Source organism: Gobius niger (assembly GCF_951799975.1).
Source record: "Gobius niger genome assembly, chromosome: 22".
Classification (NCBI taxonomy): Eukaryota; Metazoa; Chordata; class Actinopteri; order Gobiiformes; family Gobiidae; genus Gobius; species Gobius niger.
The window spans coordinates 1,802,455-1,817,750 of NC_136873.1; the positions used below are offsets into that span (position 1 = coordinate 1,802,455).

Genomic DNA, 15,296 nt, shown 5'->3' on the forward strand with positions numbered 1-15,296 from the left:
CGATATGTTTTTTCACGGCAAATTGTTCAGAAGAGGTGAAATACGGCACTTGTTAGCATCGCTTCGCTAGCAGTCAAACAGGGCTGTTGAACCACTTTACTCTTCTTCATATCTGTATCACTATTTAGTAGAAAAATATATTCAGAAATCAGCCTTTGTTATAGTTTTGGTTACTTTGTTTTCCCCCTCTAGCTGCTTCAAACATGACCGTATATGGGCATTTGCAAAGATGCCGTCTCTACATTTGTTATGTGTTGACGTCACAGCTCTACCTCCGGGTTCGCAGATGTGCGAGAAAATACAAAAAACTCTTTAATACCACAATCAATATTTGTGAAACTCCACAGAGAGTTACTGAACAGACTTATTTCTCAGGGCCATTAGCCAAAACTGCTGTACCTACTGCTATAAAAGTCATATTTACCAAAATCGGTACTTCCGGTTTAGCAGAGAAAAATGCTAACAGCGCAGCAGCTATGCTAACTTTAGTAAATACGACTTTTTTAGCAGTAGGTGCGGCATTTTTGGCTAATAGGCCTGAGAAATAAGTAGGTTCAGTAACTTTCTGTTGAGTTTCACAAATATTGATGGTTACTTTTAAGAATTTGTAATGTTTTTTTTCTCGCATATTTGCCGGTCTGCTAGGACCCGGAAGCACAAGTCGTGACGTCACACTTAACAAACGTATATCTATGGAACTTTACACCTCTATGTCACTCCCTGTCAGTAGCTTACCATTTCAAATAAAAATAAAACTTTTTTGCCCAATATTTATACATTAACATTTCTGCTTCACTGAAATAAAATGATAACTATGACTTATATTATATTATAAACTGACATTATTCACCTAACCAAGTCACATTTTCAAAGCATTAAAACCTGCCATATGCACTTTAACATTTGGAAGGAGTTTGTCCATGACTGGAGCAGAGCACTTACGGCAGATGTCTGGGGCTTCGTCCGAGCCGTCCTCGCAGTCCGGCTCCCCGTCGCAGTGCCAGCGCTTGGGCACGCAGCCGCCGCTCTGACACACAAACTCGGACTCTGCACACGTCTTCTGGACTGCGAGCGCAGAGGCGCAGAAAGGTTAGGGCGCCGGCCTGAGAGAGTAGTGTGTGTGGAAGTGTCTGCATGCGTGTACATAGTTACCACAGGTGTTCTCGTCACTGCTGTCGCTGCAGTCCTCGTCCCCGTCACACTGCCACACTGACGGGATGCAGCGGCCGTTCCCACACTGGAACTGACTGGGCTCGCATTCGGTCGTTGTACCTGAACGAGCACAGAACATACAGCCTTTACTTTAGAACTCAATGGTAAAAGGAGTGACCTATTTTCACTATAAAGTTAATGACGAATATTATATTTGACACAGACCAGCCATTTGCTTACAGTATCTGCTGTACTTTACAGAAAAGGATCATGTTTAATTGTACTTTTAATACATCGTGTTCACCAATACATTGATAACATCGAGTTAGGAATACTGTGCAACCCTAGTTTTCTTTTCCATTTACAAACTTTACATTAGGCCAGTTCTAATGTTGCCTGGATATTGAGGGTGATTCTCCGTATGATCTGAATTCATTTGGTTCAAAGCCTGCACTACATTTCTATTGGGACAACATTTCGACCTGGGTGGCTCGTCCTCAGGTCATACTTTTGCTGAGCAAGCCACTCCCATTTGTAACGTCTGCCCACTGACTGGTCAGCTCGTCCACCAGTGAGCAGGAGGAGTCTGGCACACATGAATACATATATAATATCAATGGTTGATCCATTAACCATTATACCCATAGGAACGACATTTTATCAAATGACCATGAAGTCTATTCAAAACATTCATGTGCTCAAATCAAATTTAATGCTATATTTTAAGACTATATTTTAATGCCACAAACACAATGCCACATCGTAATTTAAATATGTAAAGATTTGCAAACCCTCTCCTGGAACCGCCACCTTAAGGCGAGAGGTGAATAGGGAAAAAATGTATATTTACAGATATCAATTTGAAAAAAATACATTGCAAGTTTTCTGTCATTTTATCTTTTCAAATAAGAACAAGGTGTTTTATGCCTAAAAATGCCCAAAATTTCACCTTTCGGCGACGAAATCTGAATAATGGATAGAGCTACATTCAAACTTATGGTTTCATTTTATTGATAAATGAGTTACCAAGACTTTTTCAGAGGGGATTTAGGATTTCTTGTTTAGTTTTAAAATAAGCTGTTTTTTAGTGGAAAATTTTGTTAAAATTTAATTTTTGCCTAATTTTTTGACATTCAAAACTCAATAAATGGGGCTTAAGGGATTAAACAATAAAAAATCCCACTGAAAAAATCTTCCAAATATTGTTCAGTCCAAGGCTGGAAAATGTGAAGTCTTTAGGTCCGACTGACGTGGACATAGTGTCGCCACAATGACAGAAAAATGTGTTTTGGGAAAAAGGCCCTTGAAATTGTGTTCTCCCATATAAGTCTATGGGGGAACATTGAATCAGCGCAATATTTAAACATGTTATTGTGAAGATTAGGCATATTTTCTGTTTCCGGGTGAAAGCTTATATGTTCAGAGACCAATTTGGCCCAAAACCTGAAAACTGAAAAAATTGAGTTTTGCCTGCAGTGTCTCCCCTTAACGTGGTGGAGGGGTTTGAGCACCTGAATGACCCTGGAGCTCTGTTGTCGGGGGCTTCGTGCGCCTGGTAGGGTCTCCCGTGACAAACAGGTCCTAGGTGACGGGTCAGACAAAGAGCAGTTCAGACGCCCCTTATGAGAGACCAACAGGCCCGGTTAGATGTTAGAACCATGAGGCCGTCCTTCCGTGGACCCGGATGGACGGATGGATAAAGATTTGCAAACATTCCATGAAACAGGAACAAGGTGAAATTTTAATCATCAAAAGTAATCCACAAAGAAATGTGGACACATTCTGTCAGGTCGAGTGTGTTTACATCCATCTTTTAGTTTGTTTGTATTTTTGACAAACGTGTGCAATAAAAAATGATGTAAAAGAAATGTATAATGCCAGTATCGTTTTAGCCAGACGAAAACTCAAAAGGTTTTAGTCAAGTTTTAGTCAGTTCCATTATAAAAAGTAATGAAGCACTAGTAGGTATTGGAAATGGGGATGAACACTGATTGGATCATGACAAAAGTGTATCGTCCCAGTCCTAGTACAAGGGCATGAAAGGGTCTAGAAACAGATATGAGACTGTCACTCAGGAGCATCTGCAGAACAAGGAGGACTTAGCTACCACACGATCACTACAAACTCAAATAGCATAGTGAGTTCAGGGTCACCTACATTGACCCATCCATGCAGTGACTGTGGCCGACTTTATTCCCATGACAAATCCTGCCCCACGGCGTATGGGGGATCATAGTCATAGTCTAAAATCTGCACGGCCACACATTTAGAGAACCTGACCCAGATCTTCACAATGGCCCACTGTGAAACACATGCTAGAAAACCTGGTCCAGAGAGCGACAGGTGCTGGGGAGAGGCCGTCTCTGACCAATCAGAGAGGAGAACGTGCATTAGGTGTGAATGAAGCAGTCTATGCCCTTTATATTACCCCATCAGCAAAGTTTGATTTGGATTTTCAAAAGCTCTGGAGACCCACTGTGAAGCTGTGACCTAAATGTTCGGAACTGGTGAGTCAAAGGAGGAAAAGATTTGATCTAAAAGCTGCATCTCCAACAGCTCCTTCCTCTTCTCCAGTTCCTTCACCTTTGGGGCCGACGCCATGAGCTCGACCTTGAGGAACCTCTCACAGAACAGAACCTGGAGCAACAGCTGCACCTTCGTAAATCAATATGAGATAAATTATTGCGGTCATTTCTTTCTCCACCCTCTCTCCTACTTCCACAATCCCAGCAGCCTCCAGTGAAAACTCAAACTGAACTCTGGAGGTTCTTAGCTTTCATGTCAAGATGTTCCCACAGGCCCAGTTCAGTTGTAGAGACGTTGATTTTTTTTCTACCCCACACAGATCAAATCCTGCAAACTCTTTAAAGCAGTGATTCCTGTCTGGGCGTCCTTTTTGAAGCCGTAGTGAAGGGTGAGGACTACAGGAGTCAGCAAGGGACAGGCCTCACAGATCAAAAGATAGATAGAAATAATATATTCATCTCGACTTTCATTTGCTCCAGAATGCCGTTTAAAAGGCTTCAGTCGGAGCCAGTGCGAATACGTGCATGGGCATGAGCACCAACGCTTTGTTGTGTTTGTTCGTTAAGTATGACAAGTCGTATGTTCAGCACAAATTGCTCATTTCATAATAATCCTAAGTTAAAACGAACTATTTCGAAACTGACCAAACACAACTTCCTCAAACTGGCTTCCCCTCGCCGCCTTCCTTTCCTCTCCTCATCTCTCCCTGACACTTCTTACATTTTTCCACTCATTTTTGCTCATTTTTTTAAACTAATTTGAAAAAAAAATCCTTGTTTTTGCCTCAATTTCGCCCAGAATTATCCACCATTTTACCCACCCATCGTTCTCATGTCATTTTATTTATTTATTCATCTATCAGCACAATGTACATTTTACATTAAGCTTGTGAGCAAAGATGTAGTTCTGGTATTGGTACTATCGGAAACCAAGTATCATGGAAAGAAAAGCTTTTGAAATGAGGGCCCAGGTCTATACCAGGTTTCCATTGATCAGAAAGTTAGAAGGGAGACAGGACTTGGCATTGGTCAAAACTGGGGCACTCCGCAGTCCTAGATTGCCGTCTCGTAGTACTGCATCAGTGTCACCTGGTGAAGAAGAAGAAGTAAAGAAAGGCTACGAACATCAGGTCGAGGTGGTGCTGGAGAGCCTGTGTGGAGGTGCGGCCCCCACCCCCACCGAGCCAACCTCAAGACAAACTGCGAACGAAGAGTTATAAGTAGGGTGACCACTTCAAATAGTACGGAAAGTGGGACAGGTCATGTCACATGGAGGGTCAGTCATGACAAATCAAAGCTTAGATTACAAAAGATCAGGTCAGCACACCGGCGGCGCCTCCAAAAAACGCCATGACCCCCCATTTGACCCCCCCACCCAGTGGTGTAATCTAACCACTAGAAAGCCTACAGAATAGGGCAAAGATACATATCACTCTTTTCTTTCTAACCGGGAGAGATTAGAGATTAGAGACCAGCCCAAACTTCACAACAAGTCACTCTTTCGACAACTAATCGATTATTGAAATAGTTGTCAACTATTTTACTAATCGATTAATTGTTTTCTAGTAAACACAGACTTAAAAAGAGCAAAAATGACATTAATTTTTTTCTATTTTTAATGGAAACCTACTTTGTTTTACAAGTTAAGGTCTTTAGTGTTTTGTACATTGAAAATTTCATAAATATCTGTCTGTGTCTCATCCAGTCATAAAGCAGAATTGGCACGAAGAGCCTCTAAAAACACACTTTAAGTTTACTCCATCAACATGTCCTCAAGTCATGCCATTCACAGCTAAGCGGTTAATCGTAAAAATATTCGGTAGATTAATCGATTACCAAAATAATCGTTAGTTGCAGCCCTACCTGAGAGTAGCTGATAATGACAGAGGCTTATTAACGAACCTCATGGCGCTGGAGGAGTCAGCTCAGCGCCACCCACCCTGTTCACCGTGCTCTACAAGTCCTCCATGTTGGCCCATCGATGCACATTTCTCTGTCCCTCTGCAGAGGCTTTGGGCAAAGGCAGTGACAGGTGCGAGCCAGTCTGGATTTTAAAACAAAGAGCTGAAGTCCGTGGGAAAGACGCTGCATAGACTGTTTGAGTGTAGAACGCACATTTCGGACACTGGAGCCACTGAAGGATAATAATAAAGTGGATGAGCTCCGGCCACAGCGCTGACCGAGCCATGCGCTGCCCTTCATTCAAAACCTCATCCAAAAGCAAGTCCTTCTCCACGAAGACTGGAGACTATGGAGGACAGAAGGAGGGCAATCAAAAGGTGGTGCGAGTATGAGAATAGATCATATTTTGGGGGTGGCTATGGCAATCTAAGTTGTTTGCAAACGGCAATCGATTCATTAATCAAAAACAAAGTAGTTGATATGCTCTGTGCTGTTTTTGTTGTTTATATTTTGTTTGTTTAATAGTGGTTGATTTTCATTTGAAATGACCAGGACCCCCCAATCAAAATGGTCTGGAGCCGCCACTGGTTCCGCACTGAAGCGCTTCCTTTGCTATAGAGTTCGGGAATGTGACGTCATATCGCTATGCATTATGGGATTAGCAGCAATTGTAAATTAATGAAGATTTTAGAAGTTAAAATACTGGAGTGATTGTTCACATTAAAACACTTAGAGACCACAGTGTGTTAGATGTATTTACCAGCAGTAACTCTGCAGCTAACGGAGCTGTTCCACGGCTTTTTTCTCCACTTTTTAAACTGTTTTTTAGCTAATGTTAGTCTATGGAAATGTATGCTAACAGCTGCAAAGATGGCGGATCTCCATGGTAACTGTGGACTTTCCCGAACTCTATTTAGGCCCAAAATTACACACATAGATAGAAGTAGGTTACAAAATATCGTAATCCGTAAAGTTAGGATGTTGTACATTGTATATAAAAGTAATGTTTGCGATAAATCTATGTATTTATAATTTCTAAAAATGTGTAAACATTAGATTAAGATGAGGAATGGAGTCAGTGGATATTCGACCTATTGGGGAAAACGGACAAAATAAATACACAATACGTCATCCAAACATGCAGCTGGACGTGCTTTGGAATATACTTGTGATATTGGCCCCCAAGATGATTATGTGAAATATTACAATGCAAATAAGAGATCAAACACCTGTTGTTAGTGTAAAAATGCGAGAAATAGTGTCAGTGTTTTAAAAATTTCCCGTCAGAACATACCGCTTGGTCAAATATAATGTTGAACAGTGGTTCTCAACTGGTGGGTCGAGGCCCAAAGGTGGGTCACGGACAGGGGCGGACTGGCCATATGTCCATTCTGGAAGAGCACAGAGGGGCCACTGGCTCTAGGGCCACCGGTCCCGCCTCAACTGAGCTTTACCCAAATCTAAAAGCTAAAAAGAAAAGCATCAAAATAGCGAGAAAAAGAGGATGAAAACAAAACAAAAATGTGCTGGAAAAGCAACAAAAAATGTGATGAAAAGGCAACAAAAACATGAGAAAAACACGGACAAAAAATGATAGAAACAATAATGACGTGACAAAAAGCTTCCATCATTTTTGTAGATCTTAGCTTTCAAATGAGGCGTTACATTGTTGCTCTCCAGTCGAGAAGCTTTTAGATTTGGGTAAAGCCCAGTATTAAAAAAAATATGAATCTAAAAGGAATTCCGTGGAGTATGGTGCACCACAAGGTTCAATTTTGGGACCGATATTATTTACAATTTATATGAATGATTTTGCTTCTGTTTCTACGACCACCTTTCCCGTTCTTTTTGCTGATGATAAAAATAAATAAAAATAAAAAGTCGACCTGGGGAAAATTTGTGGAAGTCACAACTACGCTAATTTGGGCCAGGCTGGTCAGAGTCCAGGGCTGTTTTTCAGTCCCAGTCCGCCCCTGGTCACGGAACCATTTTCAGTGGGTCGTGAGTCTATAGGGAACTGTGTCTGTTAAAATGAATGTTATTTTGTTGTTTTGATCTTAATTTCAGTCTTACTGGGATATCTACTGCACGTGTGTGGAAAATACAATATTTTATACGATATATGACAATATTTTGTTTTACTTGTTATCCGAGGGTAATGGTTGGTCTAGGGCTGAAACAACTAATCGATTAATCGACAACTAATCGATTACTGAAATAGTTGTCAACTATTCCAGTAATCGATTAATCATTTTCTAGTAAACACAGGCTAAAACTGAGCACAAAAAGACATGACAATTATGTATTTTGGATGAAAACCTACTTTGTTTTTTAAAGTGAGCGTCTGCAGTGTTTTGTACATCGTAAATTTCATAAATATCTGTCTTTGTCTCGTCCAATCAAAGCAGAATTAGCACAAAGAGCCTCCTACAAACGTTTACTTTAAGTTTACTCCATCCACGTGTCCTCAAGCGGCGCCACTTTAGCTCTATGTGATAAAAAAATTGAAAAAAAATACAATTTCCACGCACCTTTCACAGCCAAGCGATTAATCGATTAATCGTAAAAATAATCGGTCGATTAATCGATTACCAAAATAATCGTTAGTTGCAGCTAGGGCTGGGTACCGTTAAACGATACCCGTACGGTATCAAAAATGAAGATTTAGGTACTACCGGTATCGGAAAAATAAAAGTATCGAAAGCAGGTACCGAAACGAAATATAAAATCTTTATATTCAAGTTTTTATGCTGTTGGATATACAAATTTAAAAAGAAAAAAAAAGCGAGAGACTAGGCAAAAAAAATAAATAAATGCATATAGTGGGAAAAATTGGGTTAAATTTAGGAAAAATTTGCGGAATCAAAAATATCAAAAAGGGAAATAACGTGGAAAAAAATGGAAGAAAAAAAATGGCGGGGTAAATTTGGGGAAAACTAGGAAAAAGGGGGAAATTGGGAGACAAAAAAAAAACCAAAATTTTGAAGAAAAATTTAAGACGGGGACATTTTTCTTTTAAATTGTTAAAAATGGGAAGAAAAAAAAAAGAAACGTGGAAAGTTTTTTTCCGCCTGTTAAAGGAAGTTTGATCTCGAACAACTAATACAAATGTAAAAGAAATTCAACGGAAGGAAAAGGATAAATTAACATTATTCATCAGTTTTATGGTTCTAAATGAAAATTAATGAAGTATCGGTACCGAAAGAAAGTATCGTTCAGGTATCGGTACCGGAAACCAAGTAGGTTAGTGCGAGATGTTCTGCTCCGGAGGGCCAGTCTGCTGTGAAAACGTGAGATATCATGACACAAATTAAGGTTAGGGCCAGGGAAATGGTTAACCTCTTAACTCCCGCCTGAACCCAGAGGATCTTTTTCCTCACGTCATCACATTTTTTTTCCAACATTTTTTTGTTGGGTATTCAACTCATTTTTGTAACTTTTTTGTTATTTGTCACATTTTTGTCATTTTTTTTTCCGTCAATTTTTCCGTCAATTTTTAATCAATTTTTTTGTCACATTTTTGAGTCAATTTTTTTTAATCATTTTTTTGATTTTTTTTTCGTCCATTTTTTCGTCCATTTTTAATCAATTTTTTTGTCACATTTTTGTCACATTTTTGACATTTTTCTGTCAATTTTTTTGATTTTTTTTTGTCACATTTTTGTCAATTTCTTGTGACATTTTTGCCACTTTTCCATACATTTTTCATCACTTTTTGTCAATGTTTTGTGACATTTTTGTCACATTTCCATCATTGTTTTGTTGCTATTTTCACAGCTTTTTTTCCAGAAGCTTTTGGACTGGGGGTAAAGCCAAACTGGAGAAAATGTGCTCGGTTCAAGTGGGAGTTAAGGGGTTAACATTAAGGATTAGGGTTAGGATTAGGATTATATGCATTTTTAGACAAACCAACTCATAAATCAAACTCACAGCAGACCGTCCCTCCGGAGCATACGATCTAGCACTAACCCTGATGTAAAACATTGGCATTTGCATTTACTTCAGGGTACAATGTAGAGGTTCGGCCCTTGGGTGTTTTGGCAATGATGAAAATCGGCCTCCACGATGTAAACTTGCCCCCCCCCCTGGCATAAAAGACCCACAAGTGTAGATTTAATGCCTACTCGAAACAACACGAATGCTTTTCAGTCACATTTAGGGCCTTAATCTTGTATAGTGTTTAGTGTATTGTGTCTATGGGACAGGTGGTTAGTGTCACCCTCACACACACACCCCCAGCCTCCCCCAGCCTCCCCCCGGGGGCACTTGATTTCCAGCCGCGGGGCTTGGATTGAGGGCACGCTCGGGCCCGCACGTCGATCCAAACACCGTCACCGCAGTGTCACACTCAGGCCAGGCCGAGCAGCGGACACACACACGCGGGGGGGTGCTGATGCGGGTGCAGACCGCCATTAAACAGCTGACAGGGGGGGGGGGACACAGGGAGGAGGACACGCGGAGGGGGGACAGAGGGGACACACGAGCAGCGGCAGAGGCGGCGGCGGCGCTAGCTTAAAGAGGTGCGCGAGGACAGGTGCACGCGGCGCGGCTAGCTCTCAACCGAGCGACGCGGCTAAAAAAAAATATATATACAACAAAAAAAAGCAGGGCCACTCACCGTCAACGTGCAGGCCGTGGAGGAGGCACATGAGCGGGCACAGGAGCAGCAGCCGTGCCGCGGTCACCATCTCTGCTCGCGGGGGTCGCTGTGGCTGAAGCCTGGGTGCCTGCTGCCCTCTCTCGGCTTCCTTCTCCTCCTCCGCTGCGGTTGGCTGGCTCCCTGCGTGGGGCCTGCCTGTTATTCCATGGATGCGGCTGCGGGGGGGGGGGGTGGCGTGGGGGTGGCGGTGGTTCGGTTATGCTCGGCACGGCTCGGCACGCGGTTTAGGGGGGGGTGTTCCAGGCGCTCGGATCTGATCGGTTTGTGGTTGAATGGCGGCTCCAGACGCGAGCGCAGTCGGTGGCACAAGGAGCAGGGTTTTCCTCCGCGTGCCTACTGCTGTTAACCCTTCACTGTCCGCGTGCCAGAGGAGCGTTTATACAAAACAACAACAACGATTCAAAACAACAACAACAACAACAACAGAGGAGAGCAGTTTTATTTCTATGAAGCATTCTACACAGGCTCATTTGAAAGTTATCCTTCTGGCGAGCTTTAGTTTGAATATCAAAATGTAGAAATTTCCTTTAGGCTGAGGTTTATCCTTAACTTTTTTTTTTTTTTACGTTAAACTTATAATTCATTAATTTGTTCTTTTATTTGTTATTTATATTAGGCTATCTATATTATATTTTCCCTCAGAACGCGGTGTGTCAAATACTATTCTCCACCAGATGGCGCCATTTCATCACTCACATCTTCCCGGGGGCCTCAGAAACGAGTGGCTGCACGATTCTCAATTTAACAAGCAATATTTTTGCATTGATTTGACGTTTGTCTCTATGGTTGTCCACATGACTCCGCACTGTGGCCCACACCGATTATTAATCAATCAATCAATCAAAGTTTACTTATATAGCACCTTACAACAACACAAGGAAGACCAAAGAGCTTCACAGACAGATAAAACAATATTTAAAAAAACAATCAATCAAATAAGTGCGATCTAAGTCTTAAAAGCTAGTTTGAAGAGATGTGTCTTCAATGTAGACTTAAAGAGGGGCAGCTCTGTGAGAACACGCAGACTGAGGGGCAGCTGTTCCACAGTTTTGGCGCTACAACCCTGAAAGAACGATCGCCCCACTGTTTGTACTGGGACCTGGGCACGTCCAGAACCATTTGATCGGCAGACCGGAGACTCTGCTGGGGCGATGTACGGTCACCAACTCAGTCAGATATAACGGAGCGAGACCATGAAGGGCTTTAAAAACAAACATTAAAATTTTGAAATCAATCCGAAAACAGAGCGGGAGCCAGTGCAGGGAGGAGAGGACGGGAGTGATGTGGCTGTGTCTGGATGAACCGGTGAGGAGACGAGCTGCTGCTTCTGCACTAACTGTAACCGGTGGAGTGACGACTGTGGGAGGCCAGAGTAGAGAGCGTGGCAATGGTCCAACCGAGAACTGATAAACGCGTGCGTCGCCTTCTCCAGGTCTTGGCGCGAGAGAAAGGGTTTAACTTTCCTCAAAAGGCGCAGCTGGAAAAAACTGGCTTTGACAACAGCATTTATTTGTTGTTTAAAATTCAGCTCTCGGTCAAAGATGACTCCCAGGTTCCGAACTGCATCGCGAACTGGACCCATGACCCTGGAATGAAATTGAAGGACATCCCCGGAACCAAAAAGAACAAATTCAGATTTTGCTTCGTTCAGGTGGAGAAAGTTCTGAGCAAGCCATAGTTTAATGTCCAAAAGGCAGCTATGGAGTGATTCGAGAGCAGAGGCAGTGTTGGGGAGTACCGGTAAATAGATCTGGACATCATCAGCATAAAGGTGGAAGGACAAGTTATGTTTAGAAATGATGGACCCGAGCGGAAGCATGTACAGTGAGAATAGGACCGGGCCAAGGATGGAACCCTGTGGCACCCCAGATGACAGCGGGGCAGAAGAGGAGGAATAATCGTCGACCATCACAGCAAAGCTCCGGTCAGTCAGGTAGGACCTGAACCACTGCAGGGCCGTGCCCTGAACACCAACATGCTCCGCCAGCCGGGAGAGAAGAACTGCGTGGTCCACGGTGTCAAACGCCGCAGTCAGGTCCAGCATCATTAAAAGCACTGGCTGCTACAAATCCAAACACAGCAAAATGTCATTGTGGACTTTAAGCAGGGCTGACTCCGTACTGTGACGGGATCTGAAGCCCGATTGAAATTTTTCCAGGATTGAATTATTTTCTAAAAAGGTCTGCATTTGAATAAAAACAAGTTTCTCTAAAACCTTTGACAAAAATGGCAGGTGAGAGACAGCAGGAGCAGCAGGACCTAGATTAGGTTTTTTTTAATAGTGGCCTAACCACAGCATGCTTAAAAGCTGCAGGAACAGATCCAGTGCTGAGGCTGCTATTAAACAGAGCGAGAAGGTAGGGGCCGACTGTGTCAAAAACATCTCTGAGAACTTTGAATGGAATAATATCTAGAGGACAGTTTGTGGGTCTCGTCCCCTGAACCACCTCAGAGAGGAGAGACAGTGTCACAGGCTCGAACTCTTTGAGAAATGCAGGGGGCAGTGGAGGAGTATAAATAACAACAGAGTGAGCATTACAGCCAATGCCCATCCTCACTGATGCCACTTTGTCCACAAAATGCTTCTGGAACCTTTCACATGTCGATATGTTATATATGTCGATTATATTAGCCTGTCACAGTTTTCACATTGTTAACTCACCCTGGCTACATTTTCACAAATCAATCAGGATACAGGCTCTTTGGTGTGAATGTCTATTTGCCTGGTAAAAGGGAAGCAGTCGGGGACACAAGATAGTAACTTGAGGGCTGATAGGGCTGAGTTAGCCAAATAATAATGATTTAATTATATTAATTAAATATTTTATATCTACTGCACTTTATGTGTGATATCAAATCTCAAAGTGCAACAGTGAGCGTAGGGACAAAACAACAAGACAAAATTCACTTGTTGGGACATTCTTTTCGGGAAAGGACCGTGACAGATATTATTATGTTGTAAAACCCAGAAAGAGCACAGAATCTCACATAGATTGTGTTTTTTTAATGTGTTCACGATGCATGCACGTTTGTCACTTCTGACATGTAAAAGCCATATGAACCATGTTGGACCTGAACTTCAGGGAGGGGTCTCCTGGTGTTTCCCAGAGTAAGGACTAAACACATGTAGGCTAAAGCTAAAATCTGGAACTGTCTTCATGAGAGACGGGCCTCCACAGGCAGAGCAACGAGCCTCAGATCACGTCTCGTTCAGATATCGCATCATTTCAAGTTGATCCTAGCCTATATACAACTGTTTCCTTTACTCCAGAGACATCATCTGAGTTTGTTCTGAAAAGCAAATCAAACATGAAGTTTATTTTTGGGGGAAATACACAACTTTAATAGTTTCAGTCTATTTGTTCAGATCTAAAGTGTTGCCCTGAAGAGGAGGGGGGGTCACATGTGTAGCCGCCTCACCGTCCCTCTTCCGGGTAGTCCCGGAGCGTTAGCTGCGGGCGGCTCACAGGTGATCAGTATAGTTCTCTTTATCATAACTATCGTATCTTAGTAGTTGTTGATCAGGCCCTTTCTCCCTCTATAAGCCGAATGCCCATCTCGACTGTGCATGCTTGGGTCAATCAGGCTCCTACATTTCAGATACCAAACAAACCACACCACCATTGAAATGTGTGAACCGGAGCGTGAACACTGAAGTGACCATGAACCAGAAGGTTTACAGGCATTGGTTTAAAGACTGTCTGTCTCAAGTGACTTTTCTTGCAAATATTTATGTTGCCAATATCTTGAAAGCGAGGGAGAAGTCAGGACGGCGGCTCTGTAGGCAGGAGCGGACCATAGTGGACCATAGCGGACCATAGCGGACCATAGCGGACCGTAGCGGACCGTAGTGGACCATAGTGGACCATAGCGGACCATAGCGGACCGTAGTGGACCATAGTGGACCATAGCGGACCATAGCGGACCATAGCGGACCGTAGTGGACCATAGCGGACAGGGGACCGACAGCACCTGGGATCAGCCCGATAGACACCGCCACTTTTTATATCATTTTAATTCGTCTTGGAGTCACGGGAAAGTTTAAAAAACGGTGATGAAAAGTATTGTGGGTAAATTTGCGTCTGTCAAATTAGCGATAGTTCACTATGTTGTACACCATCAGATCACTTGATAAAACAAATGAAAAAGTAAATTTAGTTGGCTATCACAATTAAAACTACAATTTTGTTTACTGTCCACCTACTTATTGATAAAACACAAATAAATTATAAATAAAAAGCAGCTCTTAAAACTTTGGCTTTGAGATTTTGTCATTCAAAATAGTGATTAGTTTATTCACCCTTGGCACAATTTGAAAAGATCTATTAATTACATTAGTTACACTTAACCTTAACCTTAAACCTGCCTTGCCAATACAATTTAAAATAGAAAAAAAAAACTGATGTTGCTCAAGAAAACAAACACGATCAGCTTTACCAGCTACTTTTCATTTGTTGTATTTATACAAAATATACCCAGTCAAAGTCTCCCTCAATACTGGGCCTATTTACTGACATGAAGTTCATTTGCACACTTTTTGTTTGGGGAATGTCTTTCAATCGCAGGATGAGGCCCCTGCCCTCTACCTGGAACCATCAAGTCAAATTGTAGAGTGTTGTAGTTTGATGATTCATTGACTCCAGGCACGCCCCCCCCCCCGAGCTGTCCGACCGGCTCTGAAAGAGGAACCGGTCTCAGACACTGAGAAATGAAAAGGGTCAAACCAGGGTGGAAAATATATATTATATAAAATATACAGTGAATGTACATAGGCAGTCATAGTACTTACAGTAGGTACACATTTACAGCTCAGTATAAATAAAGTGGGTTTATAACCGTCAGACTGGCTTCATAGTCCAAATGTTTCAAAAATAAAACTAAGTCTTCTCCTGAAAGTTTAATAAGTACAAAAAAACCCTTTGAGATGAACGAGTCCCAGTGTTCCTACATACACTTGTTTTAAACTGTACATGATAGTGGTTACTATTTGAACTCAATAAAGACACTTCCACACAACTTGGAGGACAAAGGACCAGCTGAACCGAAGGGAAGGGGGG

The 15,296-nt window shown here is 42.2% G+C and overlaps 1 protein-coding gene across 1 annotated transcript in view; it reads right to left on the minus strand.

The window, feature by feature from the left end:
- Positions 1-10,545, minus strand: part of vldlr (very low density lipoprotein receptor) — a 35,325-nt gene extending 24,780 nt beyond the window's left edge. Inside the window, exons 1-3 of the mRNA XM_079581243.1 lie at positions 10,198-10,545; positions 1,153-1,272; positions 943-1,065 (exon numbers count right to left, since the gene is read on the minus strand). Coding sequence (XP_079437369.1) covers positions 943-1,065; positions 1,153-1,272; positions 10,198-10,267 — 313 coding nt within the window. The 5' untranslated portion in view covers positions 10,268-10,545. The remainder of the gene's footprint in view (positions 1-942; positions 1,066-1,152; positions 1,273-10,197) is intronic.
- Positions 10,546-15,296: the final 4,751 nt, after the last annotated feature.